Here is a 20,286-nt window from a genome sequence, read left to right as displayed (position 1 = left end):
CGCAAATTCCATCATTGGAGATTCAGACTAGCGACTGGCACCTGCACGACAGATCGATTTCTGTCAACAATCTTAGTGCGCGAGTGTCTATGCGCCGATGCGGGGGATCAACGGTCAGGAATGCCTAACGTTATGGCTTCGAGCCTTCGAGTCCCGAAAATCCCATTGCTCAACCCCCGGGGCACGGGCACATGATGGCTCTCAGCGCAAAAACGACCCGCGGGTGACAATTTGCGCCCTTGGAATCTTCGTCCGAGTTCAGAGTCATGACACAATTGATGGCCTTCACCGCTGCTTTGGGTCGAGTTTGTTGTTCTCTGCCCTTTCTGAAAACCCTCGTCGACGAATGCTTCAAGTCCATCACGCCAAATTGGGAACAATTCCCCACCCGTGCTGAAAGAGGCCATGTGCGCTCCAATGGCGACCTCGATCGGCCAAGCCTCACGCTTGTGCGGAGCATGATAGGTCAGTCCCCGTAGGAAGCAGACAGCCGGGGGATTGGCATAACGTTCAGATCTGTCTTTCCCGTCTTGAGACAATGGTCAGTCCAAATTGTCATCACGATGCTCAACTTGGCTGATGCACGCTCAAAGGTCGATGGGTGAGATATATAAACTGGTCGCAGCCCGCCCGGCCCCAGGAGGTAGAAACAGCAAGCACAGCAGCAGTCAGTCTCTCTTTCAATATCCGACGCTCGTTTGCCTTCATTGTATCTGGAGCTCTACATAGAGTCTCTGTCCACTCCCTTCCACACACAGCACACCTACTAGTACTCTGTCATCAGATCCTCTCGACCGTCAAGATGAGGCACTCAATCATGGCAAGCAGTCTTTGGGCAGCCAGCGTCGCCGCCATGCCGGCGTTCCTTACACCAAGGCAGTCGACCAATATTGATCCTACCATCCTGCAGTTTGCATTGACGGTACGAATTGAATCCATCGACCTGGTTGTGGAAACGCAGTCACTGACAGACTTGCTATGTATAGCTCGAGCATCTTGAGAACGCATTCTACAAGGGTGTCCTCGAAAAGTTCAGCTTGCACGACTTCGAGGAGGCTGGCTACTCGGAGACTTATTACGACAACCTTAAGTACATCGCCTCCGATGAGCAATCGCACGTCACGCTCCTCTCGGGCGCTCTCTCTGCCGCAGGCGTTACACCCGTCGTCCCTTGCCAGTACAGCTTTCCGTACACGGATGTGTAAGCATTTATTGATCTTTCACGATGGACGGTTCGAACCGGTGATGGCTGATTCGATCCCTAGGCGCTCCTTCATCACTCTGTCCTCGGTCATTGAGGGTGTCGGAACATCGGCCTACCTTGCGGGCGCCCCGTTGATCACGGACAAGGGTTACCTCACCGTCGCCGGCTCCATTCTGGTGACCGAAGCCCTGCATACCTCGTATCAGCGCGCTGCCATCGGCGAGGTCCCCATGGCAAACCCATATGGAACTGTAAGATTGAACCAGGGAAGATGGCTATCCCCATGAAGCTTGTGACTAACCGGGGCGGAACAGCCTCTGGACCCCACCTCGGTGTTTACTCTGGCCGCGGGCTTCATCACTTCCTGCCCACCGGAGAACCCGGCGTTGCCCTTCGTGCCATTCCCCGCCTTGGCCTACAATGCGACGGCGAGCTGCACCTGCGAGGGCCCGGATTGTTCTCCGAGCGCGGCCATCAAACGTCGATCCGAGTCTTGGGCCAACTGGGGCTCCGAGTCCGAGGGAGGTGAGGGTGCTCATGGCGCCGGTGAAGCATCAGCTTCATGCTCCGCAGTCTCGGGCTCGGGCTCAGGATCGGGCTCAGGATCAGGTTCAGGATCGGGCTCCGGCTCCGGCTCCGGCGCAGGTTCCGGCTCAGGCTCTGGCTCAGGCTCCGGATCTGGTACCGAGATGGTCACCAAGACAACGGATGCCGCCCACGAGACCTCCAACCCAACCCACACATACACCGAAAGCACCGCGACCCCCACCCCGTCGCCGTATGAGGACTGCGCGCCACCGGCGGCTGGAGCTTCGATCGTGCTGACCGCCGCCGGGTCCATTCCGGCCGGCTCGTACGTCACCTTCCTGTCCGGCCTCGACGTCGTCAGTGTCCAGGGCGAGATCAATGGCGACAGCATCACCGTCACCATCCCGGCCATCGCCCAGGGTCAGTCGTATGTCTTCATCACCAGCGCCGACAACGAGAAGACCCTGGCCGCCACGTCCGTCTTGTTCGGACCTGCCATCGTTGAAGGTAAGGCTTGATGAATCTCTTTCCCTCTCATCGCCCCCCTGTCTATGACTCTTTCGATGACTCAATATGCTGACGCAATGTTCTTGTAGTTCATCCTAATGCTGTTTAAACAGCTGTCGGAGGTCTGGTGAGAGAGACACTTGAACTAGGAAACTCTTGAACGATTGGGAACTTGTGGGTTAATCGAACTTCGGCGGGCGGTGTTTATGGCCGATTCTATTCTGGGGGAATTTATTGGGTTTTCGAAGATTGTCATATATCATATCATATGCATTCATTGATGCTGCTGTCGTTGTTTCTTCTTGAGGTAGGATCTGTCTGGTCAGTCGCTGTTGATATTCAGTCATATCTGTGTAGATCCATTTCATTCAAAAGCTGTCAGGTTGTTGGTCAAGCTGAAGGAAGATGAACAAACATGTCACAAAGATCTCAAGAAAGACAAACAAGGTCAGAGCACTGGCAGTCATTGTCTTGTCCTGTCTGTCTTGGTATACACAAAGGTATGTCTCCGATCTCCCTTTGTGGTGTCCTGGCCACAAAGACGGTAGCAGAATGCCATTGTTACTCCCACTGCCCAAGAACAACTGGGCTATGGAGAGACAATATCCATTGTCTGGACACTCAAGTCGCTCGTACAGTCCTCAGGGCCTTGTACATCTTCCCTGAAAGAATATATCTATCTTATATCTTCTCCATCTGTGTTCATCCCTTCGTCGCCCATCTTCACCATCACCTCCACAACAACAAATCTCCTGCACAGCGTGCACGACAGACAGATGGATCCCTCTACGGCTTCTACTCCATGGGGAGACTTGGGACGATTGTCAGGTGAGCTCCGAGAAAAGATATACCAAGAGTGTGTGAGACAACGCTCTGCTCCAGCGCTGACTCGTGCCAGTCGTGCCATCCACCACGAACTCGACCACTACCAATACGAAGACTATGTGCTGATCTTTGATCTGAATGTCGGCCCCGAGATGCCTGCGGTGTCTGTACACGGGTCGTCGTCGTCAGGAGGGTCGGATTCCACACATATCACATCTATCGACCTTCGTTCTCATCATGCTCGAGACTTGGACGAGACACCAGCGATCCCTTTTGAACGATTCAAGGCCATCCACATCAACGTCCACTGTCCCGACGCCGGAGACCCAGGGCAGCTAATCCAGGGATACCAACAAGTCACTCGGTTTCTGGATTGGCTGCTACCCCAATGGGCCGAACGTGGAGCGGTGCCTCGAGGACCACACGACATCTTCCCTGCCCGATGCAACACCAGCCTCAACTTACCGCATGTGCATCTTCGGTTCGCCGGATCAGGATGGACATGCACCGGCCCCGGAGACAGAAAAGGATTCCAGCATAGCATCCATGGGCCGCGGGCCGACCATCTACTGTCCCGTAACCGAGACAACATCTACGCGCTGAGTTTCCAGGAGGGTGACCTGATGGTGTTGATGATGCCGTTCCGCCGCATACGCCACGCTCGTTCCCTGGCCGTCGAACTGCCTCGTGAAGTCGGCGCTCTCGGTCTCGCAGCAGCCGGCCCAGCCTTGCAAGGCCTGATGGAACAGCTGCCCAGACTGGCCCGCTCGCACACCGACTTCGGGCTCAATTGGGACTCGGACTCGTTCATCATGAGCGACGAGAACAAATGGCACACGTGGCTGAACTTTCGTCTGGAAGCCCTGTCAGCTAAGACTGCAGCACAGCTCCGACGCACCCAGCTCTACTATTGGTGTGACTACTACGCCACCGCTGTCATCCCCATGTATCGCACTGGAATCCACGATCTGCAGCGTAACGCCGTCTTTGGCACGCAGCGCAACTTCACCCGCCGACAAATCAAAGATATCAATTGGATGATCACCCTCCACTCCAGATACGTGTTTGACTCCGATCCTACCGTCGCTCTGGCCGACTTGGAGCATGAGCCGGTTCAGATGTCGTTTGATCAGTTCTTTCCCGACGGCATTCCTGCTGCCATGACCCTAGAACGTTTGGTGTGGATGTTGGAGGCCATTAATGCAATGCCCGAGAACCCGCCGCCGAGAACACACAATATACTGAGTTGTCCCGGGTGTCGAAGATACCGTGAGCATCAACAAGAGAGACGGGAGACATTGGTCGGAAATGTAGATCTAGAGAACTCTAGCTGAGAGAGCGGCAGCTGACAGACTGACAGATTATAGGTTGAAGGAGTAATGCGTCGGTATCTGGTGCGTTAGAACAGACAGTCTACCAATTGGATACAACACGACGTATACAAGACACTGGCCGTCTAGCTGGGGGACCACACATATATATACAATATGAATCTATCATCATCGTACAACCAAATGACCTTCTCTCCTTTGACAAGACATCTTACCAGAGATATTCAATCACTCTTCCCATCTTATCTTTCAGGAGAACGGCCGGTGTCGCTGTCAGAATGAACTCCACCAACTTCCCCGGATATTCGGCACAGACAAGCATCAGAGATTCAAGGGATCCGTCCGTCCTCTGTCCAGTCAGTCCAGTCAATCCAGGCCTCCATTCTCCATTTTCTCCTCTTTGTGTACGAATCCATCATACCATTTGGATTGTGTCGAACAACGGTCAAGTACGAGATTCTCGTTAAATATCCATCTACCTCCTGTTCTCTCCTTCCTCCCCATGACAGACTACGTAGTCATATTGCCGGTCCATGCACGACGACAATTTTATTTCTATTTCTATTTCTGTTTCAGTCTCTCCTCATTTTTCTGTGTGATCTCAATGCTGGCGACTGACTGACATGCTCTCCGCATCCGACTGCAAGATCTCTTGACGGCTAGACCAGAATTGGGGGGGAGAGAGACGCGCCTCCAACCACACAACACCCAGCCTGGTCGTGTTCTGTGGGAAATACAGTCGGATATCTAACAGAGGTCATCTCCAACGCGCTCGCTCATTGACCGCGCCTCTCCCGGCCATCAGCCATGAGTTCGTCCACGATCGTCGAGGACGACACCGAGAAGGAAGTCCAAGTCAACCGCAACTCTCCCGCAACCAGACTGGTGCCCGTACGGACGCAGTCTTCTCTCGATCAAGCTCTGGACGCCGAAGCCAACATCGACATTGACGCCGACAAAGAGCCTTCCTTTCCCACTGACGAGGCCGCAAATGCACACGACGACCCCGGGGCTCCTCCCGACGGAGGATTTCGAGCCTGGCTCCAAGTCCTGGGGTCATTCTTTCTCTTCTTCAACAGCTGGTAAGCATTGTTACATCTCGACGTCTTTCCCTCCAAACTAAACTCACCCTCTCCTCACCTGTAGGGGAACCGTCAACGCATTCGGCGTGTTTCAGACATACTACGAGAACAACCCGCTCTGGCACCAGACGCCCAGCAACATTTCGTGGATCGGATCCATTCAGGCGTTTCTCCTCCTGATGATCGGGGTCGTGACTGGCCCGGCCTACGACGCAGGGTATTTCCGGGCCCTGATCATCTCCGGCGCGACGCTGATCCCATTCGGGTTCATGATGACCTCCCTCGCCAAAGAGTACTGGCAGACGATGCTGGCGCAGGCGTTCTGCATCGGACTGGGCAACGGATGTCTGTTCATCCCATCAGTGGCGATCCTGCCGCAGTACTTCTCGAGCAAGAAGGCGCTGGCCAGCGGGATTGCAGCCTCAGGCTCGTCCTTCGGCGGCGTCATCTTCCCGATCGTGTTCCGCCGCGTCGAGCAGCAGCTGGGGTTCGGCTGGGCGACGCGCATCCTGGGCTTCCTGTCGCTGGCCACGGTCTGGTTCTCGGTGCTGGTGATGCGGCCGCGCGCCACGCCCACGCACAAACGCCATCTGACCGACTTCGCGGCCTTCAAGGAACTGCCGTACACGCTGTTCTGCGTCGCCATGTTCTTCGCCTTCATCGGCTTCTACGGACCCGTGTACTATATCCAGCAGTACGCCATCCAGAAGCGCATCACCTCCGTCGATCTGGGCTTTTACCTTCTTCCGATCCTCAACGCCGCCAGTATCCCCGGCCGCATCGTGCCGAATTACATCGCCGACCTGGCCGGCCCGTTGAACGTCTTGATCCCCTGTACTGTCGTCACCGCCATGCTGGCTATTGTCTGGATGGCCGTCCACAGTCTCGCCGGCATCGTCGTCTTTGTCATTGTCTATGGTCTCTCTTCTGGCGCCATTGTGTCCATGCCGCCTGTCGCTGTCGTCTCCTTGACCAAAGACATGCGCAAGCTGGGTACCCGCATGGGCCAGTGTTTCTTCATTAGCGCTTTTGGGTTGTTGGTCGGCACCCCGGTCTCGGGCGCCATCTTGAACAACACCGGCAGTTGGTTGGGCGTGCAGCTGTTCAGCGGCGTCGCCATTTTCATCACCGCCTTCTTGTTGGTCTGGGCTAGAATCAGTGCAGCGGGGGTGGCTTTGAAGAGAAAAGCTTGAGCTTAAGCTTGAGCTTGACACGAGTTACAGACAATTGAGTTGTTTGTGCCACGTTCCACGCTCCACAATTCACGTCCCGTCTATGTCTATTTTCCAAGTTTGGAACTACCTCTTTGATCGAACAGACATGATGAGCCCAAGGAGACCTCGATGATCTTGTCAAGGTATTCCGCGGTTTGCGGTTTGCGTTTTGCGTATCCTCCATTCGCCAGCTCGGAGAGATCTAAAGAAACCGAGGCCAACATCCGGCATGGACTCTGGTCGGGTGAGCAGTGATCCTGATTCCTGATCCCGAGTCAATCAGCCATTCCAGTCAGGTTACGTGCGAGTGTCGAAGCTGGAAAGATCGGAATCCATCTATGGAGGCCTTGAAAAGTAGCACATACAGAATCCGTCTTGGAGCAAAGAATCAAACACAACTTCATTGATGATGCAGACTCTGCATCGGACATTGGGACCTCTATAGATACCTATACTTGCCAACCTCTCCATCTGTCTATCGAATCTACTAACCATATCTATCCTACCCTACCCTACCATCCTTACCTCCTCGATACAGACCAAGTGCCAGTTCCTTTTCCTTCCTACACACATCCCCCAAACGCCTTCAGTCATGGGATCAATTCTTACAGTCATGGGGTCAATCCTTACAGTCATTAGTTTACGACGTCCATTGAACCCAAACTGAACCCCGGCTCAAGCGTCCTTTACCCCTGCAGCCCTGCTCCAATGTACCGGTCAACCTGAACGTCAAGTTCCAACATCAGGTCCACCCGTCGTCTCTACCACCGATATAAGACTTGAGACAGGATTTTCATTACCGGTGGCCTGGAAAGGAAAGACAACGAACAGAAGGAGAAAGAACTCTCTTTGGACCATAAGGGGAATACCCCCAAATACAATACATCGACCGAGTTTGGGGCAAGTCGGTGGAGGGTTACGCGGCCAGTGTCGAAGCTGGAAAGGATGGAATCTCTAGGCTAAAAGAGAGAAAAAAGAAAGGGAAGGAAGGGAAAAGGGAAAAGGGAAAAGGGAAAAGAGAAAAGAGAAAAGAGAAAAGAGAAAGCTCGTTACTGAGGCTGGGAAAGACTGGACAGGAGCAGACAAGAGTCCAGTCCAACTCTCCATGTGGGCGTCGGGGGATGAGTGTTATATCTCTCTATATTGGCCTGCTCGGCTCTTGTCGTGAATGAGATCTTTGAGTAGTAAACACCGAACCGGTTTCATCCTTTGTTATTGTGATTGGGATGGTATATCCAGGGATATATTCGAGAAAATATTCGAAGATGCCACACGAGGAGAATATAAGTCGAAGGTGAGATGGATGGATATGGAGATGGAGAAGCCAACCAGGAGATGATGGCCTTACTAATTAGGTATCTAGGGTACATCAATGGAATCTTGGATATCACAATGTTTTATCAAGGATAACTAAAGTACTGACCGACAGGAACCTTGGATTGATATTGATATTGATATATTCATTTTGGCTCAGCAGAGTCTGGTTTTACTCCCTCAAAATTGCTTCAAGATGAGAGAATAGATATATCATTTGTGCGCTTCGTTCATTCCGCACAGGGCAAGAAGATGCCGTTCCGGGAACAGCCTTGTTGATGTCGAAGAACAGGCATATAGTATTCTCCGAAATCAATCATCGTTACAACAACACATGAGAAGAGCAAGCTTTTCCGCTCATGAAATACCAGATCCAGATCCACAAACACGCCAACGATTTGTTCATGTTCATGATGCTCGCGGTAGGCGGCACCATGTCATTCATGAATGGTGAACCACCAGCAGAATTCAAGCATCTTATTTTCAGCCATTCCATTCTCACCGTGCCCTGCTCTTCAGTTTCACCAAGAAGTGGCCATCCAGCCTCTCGACACCGGCTTGAGGGGCTGCGTCAGAGGCAAAGTCTTCTCCTTGCGCAACTCGATCTGCATGTTCTCCTCCTCCCACCTCTGTTTCTCCTGACGCAGCTGTTCCAATTGTTTCGCCTTGCCTAGCCCTAGTCCCCATCCGAAACCCAACGACCCCAACAGTCCGCTTCCGCTTCCAGACCCGCCAGAGGCATCTGCAAGCTCGTGTTCCTTCTGGGCAGCGAGTCGACTCATCTGACGAGCCATGGCCTTCCAGTTCTGCAGGCCGGTCTCGAGACACTCGCGACACCGTTCCTTGCCGTCGTCTTCCTTGCGTTCGTCCATGACCCACATGACGGCCTCGGCGGCTTCGACGCTGTCGCGGGTCCAGCTGAGCCCCTTTTCCCGCTCGCTGTCGCTGGTGGCGAAGAGGATCTCGCCGATATAGGTCATTAAGCCGACCTCTTCGCATGCCTCCTTCAGAGTGTGAAACGGTCGTTCGTTGCCGCTCGAGGGGGCCGGAGGGTAGGGTCGTTCGATGATCAGGTCTTTCAAGGCATGCACGTATGGCCAGATTCCTTGATCTTTCTGTTCCTGACCTTTGGGGGTGTTCGTGCTGCCGCTCACCGTTGGGTCCAGTGGCCCTGATGAGGGTGGAGGAGGCAGACTCTTCCTGGCCCGTAGCACACTCAGGAATATCGGGAGAGCCTGCTTGACGTCTCCCGTTTTGGCATGGTGCACGCCCAGCGCGGTACACACTTTAAGGATGTTCTCCGTCACGACATCCTCTTTGTCTTTGTGGATGACCCCAGTCTTCATATCGACAACATCTGCTGCACTACCAGGCACTCCTGCCTGGGCGATATCGACGGCCCAGCGATACGTCTCTTCCGCGGTCTCGGTCAGACCCTTGAAGTCGCACCAGTCGGCATATGCCATTGCAGCTTCAAGTCGCTGCCGGGTATCGAAGCCGTTCGTGGTGAGAACCTTGAGATAGAATTTCTCGGGCGGCGGGAAAGCATCCTCGACTTCGTCCGCCGTGGGCACATTTTCATGTCCTCTGTTTTTGTCAAACGGAAGCGGTTTCGGTCGTGGGTTGTCCGGGCCTGGAATACTTTCACGCGGATACACTCGTCCCCTGACCTGGCCTTTCCTCTTACACATCCCATCCAGATGTTCCGCCGCACGACCAGCGCCCATCAAAGCTTCATAGTACCCGCGCCGCCACGGCTCGCTCTTCGCGCTGATGTCGAACCCGGCATTCGCGAACGAGCCTCGAATGCTCGCTTCACCCTCGATCAAGTTCTGCCCGTCATATTTCTCGCTTTCAAGCCGTCTGATGACTTCCGTGTATAAGTAGCCCGCCTTCTCCCAATCCGTCAACAAATGCTCGCCGAACTCGGTGTATTTCGCATCCCGCAGTATCCAACGACTCCAGAACGTCCATTCCCGAGGCGTAGGGTAGTCCCTCTCCAGTTTCGTATGTTGGACTCCAAGCAAGAGAATGGCGGCTAGTAGCACCGATGGCCACAGGTAGGCGTGAAACCGGAGTTGGCTCCATAGTTGAGCTTTCCACCGCTGTTTTCGCTCCGTCGAAATGAATCGGCCGAGTTGGGTCTGTGCTATATTCGTGCGGGAGATGGGATGGAGGAATGGTAGTTGCGGGCGTGAGAACGGTCGGGCGACGAGTAAAAGAGAAGGCTTGTGCGTGAAGGGTCTCGATGGCGGGGATTTGGAATAGAAGAAGTCGATCGTAGGGTTCCGACAGAGGCTTCTCAGCGTTCGACGGGTGAACAGGGCGGAAGGAGTTGTTCTCGACATTGTGACGTCCGCTTCCTGTTCGCGTCACGCCCAAGCGGACGAGGAATAGATGGATTGGCTCTTATGCTGATCGACAGATGAGAACGTCGTCGGGGTCTGATATGCATCGAGCGCATATGGCACCTCAGATGCTCGGAGAAATCAACGGCGAAGTATAGAGAGGAGACATGCAAATATATACGGTGGAACCTTCAAGCATTTAACGCTGAGTTCTCGTCACTTGGAGCGTGGTCAGAATGCTATTTACTACGGCCAGACAACCCTCGGTGCATCTGCAGGAGAGCTGGCTTGGCGGTGCACTCATATACCTATATACTGCCATCTTGTAAGTCATGAGAGGCGGAGTCGAGTCTACCTCGTGTCAAGTTGACCAGGGATCAAGAGTGCTTGTGTCAATCAACGAGTCCTTGACACCGATCTCACAGAGAACATCCTCCATCCATCCGCAGTCATGGCTTCCAGCTACCACGTCACCACTGAGTTGTCTGCTCCGTCTGGATGAGTGTACTTCCGGATTTGGAACATGAAGTGCACAGACAGCCAACAGCAGGATCTTGATCAGTTGTTGACTCCTCAACCTTCGGTTCCGGGCCATGTGCTTGGTGGAGGGAGGCCTTCGAATCGCAGATTGTGTCTGGGTACACTTGTATCCCATGTTCAGACGAATGCAACAGCACTCATTGCAAGTACTGACATCGCCATGAGACAAGGCAAACGTGGTACCGACGATGCGGCGGTATTCGTAGTGGACTGGGTTAGGGAGGAATCCTGGACGACCTTGAGGCAGGAAAGATGTGCTTCGGGTAAGGCCGAGGATCCCGGATTTGCTCCGGATGAATTGAAAAAGACGGTCAGCACAGGCGTCATGCTGAAGGCGAATGGCGCGTTGTCACTCGACACATCCTCTGATGTAACCGTCTGCACTTCAACGAGAGCAATATCATAATCAGAGCCGCCAGTGGAGGGATGACAGCTTGTTTGCTTGATCGGATCAAGTCTCACACCGGCACCAGAGATCTCTGTGGTAATAAATCAGTCAAGGGACATCAATGGCGAGTTGTTGTCAACGGTTACCTTTTGCGACAACATTCCCCCAGGTCACTGTGGCCGTAGACCGACACGAGGCCGGCGGTTGTGCCTCCAGTCTGGCCTGTAAAGTGAAGCAGACGGAAGCGGTGTTGCTGTCGCTGGGGTCGCTAAGACTCTTGACCTGTCGCTGGGCTTGCGACACAAGATCATTGACACAATCATCCCCAAGTGTCTGGCCGCAAGTGACGGGGCCGTATTCAAGAGTGCCGTTGAGTGTAATGCTCTTTGCGATGCCTTCAAAGAACAATGCACAACCCACAATTTCCGATGTGCTGGCAATTTTCGCCGAGGATGGATACCCAAGGTAGAAGTTCTTGACGAACTCCAGCTCTGTCGAATTGCTGGAGCTCTCCTGGGTCGATGCTCCCACGGTCCATGTAAGAGGCGCATCCGGCGATACAGTGGTGTTGAAGAACGTGGTGCCGATAAACGAGGTGGTGACATTCCCCAAATGGCAGCCATTCTGACATCCGAGAACATCACATCCAACCAGTTGCGAAGAGACATCCTGGGCTAGGTAGGAGGTTGCTAGACACACTACCAGCAGCAAATTATGGCGAATATCACCGCGACCCAACAACGACAACATTGTGCTGAGCACAGTGACACCCGTAGCGAGAAGAGATGGCCATCCTTTCGATCATGCCCACGAGCCGAGACAGACGAAGGTTTATGTGCATCTCTAACTGAGGGAGGCAACCATCACCAGCACATTACCGACCTACCTTGCAATAGTTGGAGGTTGACATGAGAGCAGAGTCCAGATACGGCTCGATATAATTAGCAATCCAGGTATTGACCAGTAAGCGCTTTGGTTAGGCGGGAGTATTTTTGTATTGCTGGCCTGGTCTGGATTGTCATTTGTAGATGGGGCTGGACAGTGGAGAGACGTGGAAAAGGTTGTAAAAGCCGGGCGCTTACATTGATGAATGAGGGTGATGAAAATGAATACGATATACAGAAAACGGCGGAGCAAGCAGACTGCATTACATAGTTTACCACTCACCGTAAAGTCACATGATCAGCTGCCTGCTGCTTACATAAGGATCAGGCGCTTCTCCAGCTCGGCTTTGATTCCCGTTGATCATTTTCTCTCTGCTTCCATCTCCCTCATCTCTCTCATTCTCTAATCTCTCTCAGGCCACCGACATGCTTCCAGACCTCGATTCGGTCGGTCGATTGTCGTTCAACATGCGACGGCCAAGACGATCGACAAAGGCCATGATGAAGAGCCATTGCACATCAGGTATCGCAGTGCAATGCAGTGTCCCTCCAGTCGACGCCGTTTCTTTTCATCCTCGCAACCTGACCGAATACTGATGCAATAATGACAGACACGATCACGATCACCTCTCCTAGCTTCTGCATCAATATCAAGCTGGCGGTGATAGCCTCGCTTACTTCCTTCTCGCTTATTACTCGGCGTTTATCCTGGTCTAGTCTTTTCTTCTCACAGATATTGCATCGGACATAACTCGACAAACCCTCGACGCTGGATTCAGTGAAGGGCTCACTAAGTCGAATATCAATAGCATACAGACCAATGGCTAAAGGATCCGGATAAACATTGCAAGGTGGTGGCTTGGCCGGGAAAACCTCCGACGCTTCTGGCCTGTCTATCATTGGATCAACGAGGACTAGCGACGCTGACCTAACATTTGACGTTCCAAACCGCCCTGTAACACGGTCGGTGGAGCCAGCACAGGAATTCACGCGGCCAGAGGTCGGTGTCGGAGAAAGGTCGGCCAGCCAGGCCTAGACCAATGATGGCTCGCCGTGCAGGGGCCGTCAGCCTTGTTGCAAGCGAGTGACAAGAAAACCCAAAGCCAAATCCAATATATTAATACAAGGACCATGCACTGTTCTCTGGCTGTCGTTTCCCTCTGCAAGTCGAAGTCTTCAGACTCGAACATATTACACCTATTTACACAAATTCATATATACTGCTGCTCACACTCGCTGAGCGTGCATTACTGTCTCTACATCACAGACACCCATCTCTCCCCTTTCTGACATCCATCCATCCATCATCATCATCATCATCACAACAACAACAATGCCAGAGTCGATATCATCGTCAGGCTCCTCCCGGGCTTCGAGCCGGGAGCGGACAGCTGGACATCAAGATTTCAATAACTTGCGACTCCAACGAACAGAGACTCGTGAGACGCTACAAGAATTGGGCGTATCAGAGACACCGCCGGCGCCTGACGTCAACTACCCCGAACTTGGTCGGGCAGAAAACCCGGTGTTCCCTGAAGAGTACACGCTCGAAACCGCGACCGGTCTCGTGCCAGCCAGAACATTAGAACAGGTCCGGTCCAGAGTATCGACAGTGCCTTCGCGACTGGGACGACGACTCAGCTATGTGTCGGAAGGCGATTTGGAAAAGCACGCGGAGAAAGACGAGGAGTTTGTGACGTTCAAGATCGGCGATCCTGAGAATCCGCACAACTGGTCGCGCGCTTTCCGATGGTACATCACCATGGTTGCGTCTCTGCTCGTGGTGTGCATCGCTTACGGCTCGTCCATAGTCACGGGCGGTCTGGGCCTGATCGAGGACAAGTACAACGTATCGCTGGAAGTGGCGATCCTGACCTGCTCCATCATGGTCTGCGGGTTCGCCGTCGGCCCTCTGCTGTGGTCGCCGCTATCCGAGATCATCGGCCGACGGCCGGTCTACATCATCTCGCTGGGCATGTACACCATCCTCAACATCCCCTGCGCACTGTCGCCCAACATTGGCGGTCTTCTCGCCTCGCGCTTCATCTGCGGCGTCTTCTCCAGTTCGGGTCTCGCTCTGGCGGGCGGCACGATCGCTGATATCTGGAACCTCGAGGAGCGCGGCATGGCCATTGCCTACTTCGCGGCCGCGCCCTACTGTGGCCCCGTCATCGGGCCCATCGTGTGCGGCTGGATCAACGTCGGCAGCGGGCGCCTCGACCTGTTTTTCTGGACCAACCTGGCCTTCGCGGGCGCCGTCACCGTCCTCGTTGCCCTGGTGCCCGAAACGTACGCGCCGGTGATCCTGAAGCGCCGCGCCAAGAAGCTGAGGAAGGAGACCGGCGACCCGAACATCATCACCGAGCAGGAAAAGGTCAAGCTGACGCTGAAGGAAATCATCCGCACCAGTCTGATTCGACCCATCACCATGATCCTGACCGAGCCCGTGTTGGACCTGATGTGCATGTACATTGTGCTCATCTACGCCATGCTGTACGCCTTCTTCTTCGCCTACCCGGTCATCTTCACCAAGCTGCACCACTACAACGACGGCCAGATCGGGCTGATGTTCATTCCCATTTTGATCGGCGCCGCCTTCGCCCTGGTGGCCACGCCCACCCTCGAGAAGCAGTTCCGGAGGATCTGTCTCGCGCGCGCCCCGACTCCGGAAGACCGTCTGATCGGTGCCATGTGGGGCGCTCCCTTCATCCCGATCGCGCTGTTCATTCTCGGCGCCACCTCCTACAAGCACATTATCTGGGTCGGCCAGGCCTCGTCTGGAATCGCTTTCGGGTTTGGCATGGTTCTCTGCTACTACTCGGTCAACAACTACATCATCGACTCGTACCAGAAATACGCCGCCTCCGCTTTGGCCGCCAAGGTCTTTTTGCGGTCCGGCGGTGGTGCCGCTTTCCCCTTGTTCACCACCCAGATGTACAACACTCTCGGTCTGCAGTGGGCCTCGTGGCTCCTTGCCTTCATCGGCGTCGGCATGGTTTTCATTCCATTCGGGTTCTACTTCTTTGGAGCTCGTGTCCGGGCCAAGCTCAACAAAGACTAAGCAGCGCGAGAGATGTGCACCAAACAAAAACAACCCCGCATGTTTCTTCCAAGAGTGACTAAATCAAAGAGCATTCACTCTCAATCAATCAATCATCGAGGTTCACCCTTGGCCCAAGAGAAACACGACTGATCGATTCTCTACAAATGCGACAAGAACCCCTCAAAAGAGTCTCTACAGAGTCATCAAAACACGCTGGTGTCGAGCAACATGCTCCATCTCCATGCCCGACTCCCTTGACGACCCAGGTTCATGATGCGTCGTTTGGCGCTCTATCCTCAGACTGCTCGCCCCTCTAGCGCCGGATTTATCATCATATCCAAAATCCGTCGAGTCGACAGAGACTAGGGGACGCGACCATGCGACATGCATGGACACCCTCTGCCCTCTCACATGCATACAGTCCCCATTATTTAAGCACGTTTTGGTGTCCTCATTTCTCCTTTTCGGGTTGTTGTTATTTGTGGATCCTCAGCCTGGCGCGACGGCGTTTTTTCGGCGTTTTTGAATACCAAAGAAAAAAGCGGAGGTGGCAAACATCTGCCACTGCCTGAACCGGACGGGGGCTTGAGACGTCGGCAATTCCTCGCTCCCAGAGACTTACTGCATTCGTTCCTGGTCGGATCGGATGTTAGTCTCGCATTGGTTAGGGAGATTGAGAAGAAAAAAGGAGAAGAAGAGAAGAAAGAAGATCGGAAGCGAGCCTTGACTGGCTACTCGAGATCTAGACGGAGAAGCTGTCATATTAGATGGCTTCTCCTATGATTGATAGAAGATACTCGCAATTAATGTATAATACCACCTGACAGAACGTTCTACACTGTCACATTTGTTCCTTTACTGCTGATAACCAAAGAGAAGTCTACACCGAATCCCGTGAGCATGCTGGCTAAGTTCTTTCAGTCCAACTAGATTTCCTTTGATGCTCAAATTGGCGAGAATGATCATTATACAGTGAGCTAGCTGCATGGAACGGACTGAACTGAACTGAACTGTACGATAGAACAATATCCACCTCGGAGGTATCTAGGAAGGTACTAGGTAGGGAGCTAAGGTATGTGTCATGTCCATGTTAACTCTGACTGAATGGGATACGGAGAACGCTGTCTTGTCTCGCCGCCTTCCACTCTGGCATCTCACTCCGGCCAGCTTGTGGACCTCTCAACGCCTGAACGAAAGTGCTCATGCATTGCTCGCGTGCCTGCTCGCTTGTCTTAATCTCATCATTCGCGTCGACGGGAGAACATGCCCAAACCCTTCCACCCGCTAACCTTATGCCACTGTAACACCGAACTCCTCGCTTGCTCGAGAAAAATGCCGTCTGATGGCGTTGGAAAATGCTTGATATCCCGCAACGGTGCGAGCCTGCTGAGGAATGATAAAACAATATGTCCCCCTGGACAAGCCTTATCTTGTAATTTCCCTGCAGTGGGATTTCGCTTCATTCAACATGTCATCTAGCGACGTGAATCATGTGCATGCTCGTCTTCTACTGTGTCATGGTAACGTCATGGTCAGGATCCCGGGTTTGCGTCGGAGGCCTCGTCTCAGGGCGCGCTTCTGACACCCCTTCAGATTGGCTCCCGGGTTGCCTAACCACCCGCTCCATCAACTCTGGTGGTAGAAACGGCAGGTCAATATGGGAGTCAGACTCGAGAGGCGCTAAGTCGGGCCGTAATTGCTGTGAGGCATCCGCTTCTGCAAGAGCTTGTAGCATGGCTAGTCGGTGCCCCTCTTCTTCCATCCGCAGTCTTTCTCGGCTCCGACCGTCTCGGCTGCTCCGTCTAGCACCTTCTGCTTGACTGAGAGGCGTCGAGGAATAGCTCCGAGTCTGTGGCGCTAACAGACTACTCAAACGAGTCCGGCTGTCGACTCTGGTCACATGGGGGCTGTTGGATCTGGAAGGATGCCGACTACCAGAACTACTGCCAGGGATTGTGGCCATGATGGCTTCGTGATTCGCATCAAATGTGCTGAAATCAGGTTCGGGTCTGAGATAAGACTGTCGTATTTCCGCAGGAGTCCGTAAAGCTATGCCGGCCAAGGGTCTTCTTAGAGGGTCTGCTGCGAATGCGCTGGCGTTTCCCCATGGTGCAAACCGTCGAATGTCGTCAATCCCGAAATAGTTAGCTCTGGGATCGTGCGAATAATGGCCGAGCTCGACAGGTCTCGAACTGCTCTCTGCAAAACCATGCACCGGGACTGGTGGAGGACCAAAAATGCTTGACCCAGCTTCCATAGTGTGCCTCCGTGAAGGAGTACGCGACGAGCTCCCAGGTCGTTCGCCAACATACTCTCCACTCACATCGAAGGCGGGGCTCCGTGATCGAGGCTCGAACCCATCATATTGATACTGGAGTCCGGAATTGATCAAATTAAGATGTGGTGATGCAAGGGCGGCGCGAGCCTCAGGAGTGAATGGCACTCCCGGCGTCCACGGACCGATATGCTGAACCTGGTCAAAAGGCAACAGTGGCATTTCGACGTGATAGCTGGGCAGCTCATGTAGACTTCGCGGTCGAGGTCGGGAACGGGGGGTGCTCGCAAAAGATACCCCGTGTCGATGGGGGTTCAACACCGGATCCATGAGGTGATCATTGTTTCCATCCAAAGTACCGTCGTCGGACATGGTGTCAGCGCCGGGACTATCGACCCCGTCAAGCAAACTATCGTCAATCGCCTCACGATTCTCTCGTTGCGCTTCTTCCATGGCGAGTCGCATAAGATATTCCCGAAGGCGTGAGACTCCCTCGCCCGAAAAGACGCAAAACACATCTCGTTGTGGGTGAGTGAATTCGGGCGGAGCATCGCGACAGAACCGGGTCAGATCCTCTCGAAGAAAGGCTTGAACTCCAGTCAAAGACAGGTGTGTCAGTCTAGGGCAATTGTGGAGGAGCGCAGTGATTCCCTAGTCGTTTGTAAGTGGTGGTTCCAAGCTGCAAGGGCAAATCTATCATACCTTGAGAGTCAAATTGACACAGTAGCTGAGGTGGACTCTTTCTAGTGACACGAATTGCGACGGCACTCCGAGCTTGCCAGTCGGACTGAACAGAATTGGTCCATGGGCCAGAGCCATAATACTGGCATCCGTCAAGTTCTGGCATTTCACCAGGCCGATCCTACGAAGTTTGGGGAGTTGTGCCAGATGGCGTACGCTGGCATCTGTCAACCTCGAACAGCAGGCCAAGTCGATGTATCTGATGCGGTTGCAGGCTCGGACCAGCTGAATGACCGCGGTATCAGTCAGATTGACACAGTGCCCCAGGTGGATGTAATGCAAATTCTTGCCCAGCTTGCAGATGGACGTAACCGCCCGGTCGGTAATATGTCTGCACTTAGCCAGCACGAGGTTTCGTAATCGGGGAGCAGCCGGGATCATCCTCGCAATGGCCTCATCTCGGACTTGCTCACACGCCGTAAGATCCAGAATCCGAAGCGCATCGAATGTCAGTCGTGGAGGTAGGTTGGTAAAAGCCGCATCACTGATGTCGATGCAATGTGCCAGGCGGAGCTCGCGAAGGTGTGTCAGGTTCGTTAAAAGAGCAGTGACAGATTCCGAAGTGATGGAATGGCAGCCAGCCAAGTCGATCTCCAGGATCGAGCGGCAGTTTCTTGCAACTGCGGTGATTGACGCGTCTGTTGCTCGTACCACGCCATTGAGCTTGAGTCGTTTGAGTTGCATGCAATGCTGGGCAATGTCGACCAGTGATTCATCTGTGACGCTCGAACAGTTGGTGATGTTGAGACCTTGAAGTTTGGCGCAGTTGGCGGCAACAACATGCAATGTACGGTCTGTCAAGGCATCCAGGTCCGTCACATCCAACGCCTGTAGTTTTCTGCAACCGTCAACCAGTCCGGCGACGCCAAAATCCGTCAGTTTGGAGCAATTGGTCAAGGTAAGTCGCTCAATGCCCTTGCAGCTCATGAAAGGTTGTACTGTCCCGTCGTTGATCTTGTCCGCAATTGCCGATAGATTCAATCTCTTGACCATTTCATGGTATGGGAAATAACTCTTTTCGCCCTTTCCCAGGGCCGCCACGACATTGAGCAGGTTCGACCACTTGTTGCAGAGGGGTCGATGCCACAAAATGCCAACGGTGTATAATGCCCATGGATATGATACCAGCATGCAATTGCGAAGGTCGGCGGTAGTCGTCAACTTTGAAAGAATGGCAATCAGGATCTCTGGAGGCAGTTTGGAAATCGGAGAGAGGCGATGGACCTGTTCAATGTCAACGTCGTCGTCACAATCGCGAGTGGCGGTGACGGCTCCAAGCGAGGATTGCGAGTCATTGGCATGCGCCATGAAGTAGTCGGTATCTTCATCGTCACAAGGGCCGGGGGTGGTGTCCGAGCTATCTGAATCGGCGGTGGTAGTGCTGATATTTCGAGTGTGAAGGGGCGACAATCGAGAGCGCAGTTCGTCAGCCATGATTCCAATACCAGGCGTCGTGAGGAGAGGTAGGTTCAGGTATGTGTATGTCGTGTCGGCGGGCTAGGTTTTTCTTGGTATTGCATAGAGTCCACCTTCTTCACAGGATACCTATGAACGCGTATGTGTAGACAAGGATGCTCATCGCTCGTGGGAAGTGGGTTGTCGATCTGTCGTGTCTGTGTTTGTGTTCGTTGGTCTTCAGCAGATCCGGTTGCGGTGGACAGAGACAATGATGCCGGTGACTCAGAAGGACGCAAACAGGTTTGTTACGTGCATTTCTCTAGGCGACAACTGTATTATGTAGAGACGTTGGAGACGTTCGGCATGGAGAGGAGGGCAATGAGAATGCGGTTGAAGGGGGCCAGAGTGAAGGAGGAATGAGGCCAGGAGGTCGACGGCGGTGACAGGAGGCTGCGTGGCACTGGCAGGCAGGATGGCGGCCGACGTGATGTTTTCGTCAGGGTATTAGGAGAGCAGGACGCAGGATGAGACTGAGAACAGATGCTCCGAGGATATCAACTGCAGGTCAGGATAGATTGGACTGTCTCAGAAGGTGCAGGCGGCCGAGGGTTTGTAACATGAGAGATAGGAGGAAAGGACGTGGTAGAGGGCGGAATGTTGTCGA

General features: G+C 53.6%; 7 protein-coding genes across 7 annotated transcripts; 4 read left to right on the top strand and 3 right to left on the bottom strand.

Annotated features, from left to right (window-relative positions):
- Positions 1-853: 853 nt before the first annotated feature.
- On the top strand, positions 854-2,250 carry A1O1_08077 (uncharacterized protein; the record flags this gene model as incomplete). Its single annotated transcript, XM_007728940.1, has 4 exons — positions 854-922; positions 987-1,201; positions 1,266-1,455; positions 1,519-2,250. 4 exons carry the CDS (start codon positions 854-856, stop codon positions 2,248-2,250), a joined length of 1,206 nt encoding a protein of 401 aa, XP_007727130.1.
- A 765-nt stretch (positions 2,251-3,015) lies between these two features.
- A1O1_08076 (uncharacterized protein) lies at positions 3,016-4,398 on the top strand (the record flags this gene model as incomplete). The annotated part of the gene is made up of 1 exon (XM_007728939.1): positions 3,016-4,398. The coding sequence occupies one exon, from the start codon at positions 3,016-3,018 to the stop codon at positions 4,396-4,398; it is 1,383 nt and encodes a 460-aa protein (XP_007727129.1).
- An 804-nt stretch (positions 4,399-5,202) lies between these two features.
- On the top strand, positions 5,203-6,670 carry A1O1_08075 (uncharacterized protein; the record flags this gene model as incomplete). Its single annotated transcript, XM_007728938.1, has 2 exons — positions 5,203-5,477; positions 5,542-6,670. The coding sequence occupies 2 exons, from the start codon at positions 5,203-5,205 to the stop codon at positions 6,668-6,670; spliced, it is 1,404 nt and encodes a 467-aa protein (XP_007727128.1).
- A 1,856-nt stretch (positions 6,671-8,526) lies between these two features.
- On the bottom strand, positions 8,527-10,353 carry A1O1_08074 (uncharacterized protein; the record flags this gene model as incomplete). Its single annotated transcript, XM_007728937.1, has 1 exon — positions 8,527-10,353. The coding sequence occupies one exon, from the start codon at positions 10,351-10,353 to the stop codon at positions 8,527-8,529; it is 1,827 nt and encodes a 608-aa protein (XP_007727127.1).
- Positions 10,354-11,010: 657 nt separating this feature from the next.
- Positions 11,011-12,031, bottom strand: A1O1_08073 (uncharacterized protein; the record flags this gene model as incomplete). Its single annotated transcript, XM_007728936.1, has 2 exons — positions 11,011-11,372; positions 11,428-12,031. The coding sequence occupies 2 exons, from the start codon at positions 12,029-12,031 to the stop codon at positions 11,011-11,013; spliced, it is 966 nt and encodes a 321-aa protein (XP_007727126.1).
- A 1,467-nt stretch (positions 12,032-13,498) lies between these two features.
- Positions 13,499-15,226, top strand: A1O1_08072 (uncharacterized protein; the record flags this gene model as incomplete). The annotated part of the gene is made up of 1 exon (XM_007728935.1): positions 13,499-15,226. One exon carries the CDS (start codon positions 13,499-13,501, stop codon positions 15,224-15,226), a length of 1,728 nt encoding a protein of 575 aa, XP_007727125.1.
- Positions 15,227-16,715: 1,489 nt separating this feature from the next.
- Positions 16,716-19,658, bottom strand: A1O1_08071 (F-box and leucine-rich repeat protein GRR1; the record flags this gene model as incomplete). The annotated part of the gene is made up of 2 exons (XM_007728934.1): positions 16,716-18,134; positions 18,186-19,658. 2 exons carry the CDS (start codon positions 19,656-19,658, stop codon positions 16,716-16,718), a joined length of 2,892 nt encoding a protein of 963 aa, XP_007727124.1.
- Positions 19,659-20,286: the final 628 nt, after the last annotated feature.

Source organism: Capronia coronata (assembly GCF_000585585.1).
Source record: "Capronia coronata CBS 617.96 chromosome Unknown acBCG-supercont1.7, whole genome shotgun sequence".
NCBI classification, from domain to species: Eukaryota; Fungi; Ascomycota; class Eurotiomycetes; order Chaetothyriales; family Herpotrichiellaceae; genus Capronia; species Capronia coronata.
The sequence above is the reverse complement of the archived record's forward strand: the minus strand, read 5'-3'. Positions and strand labels throughout refer to the sequence as shown.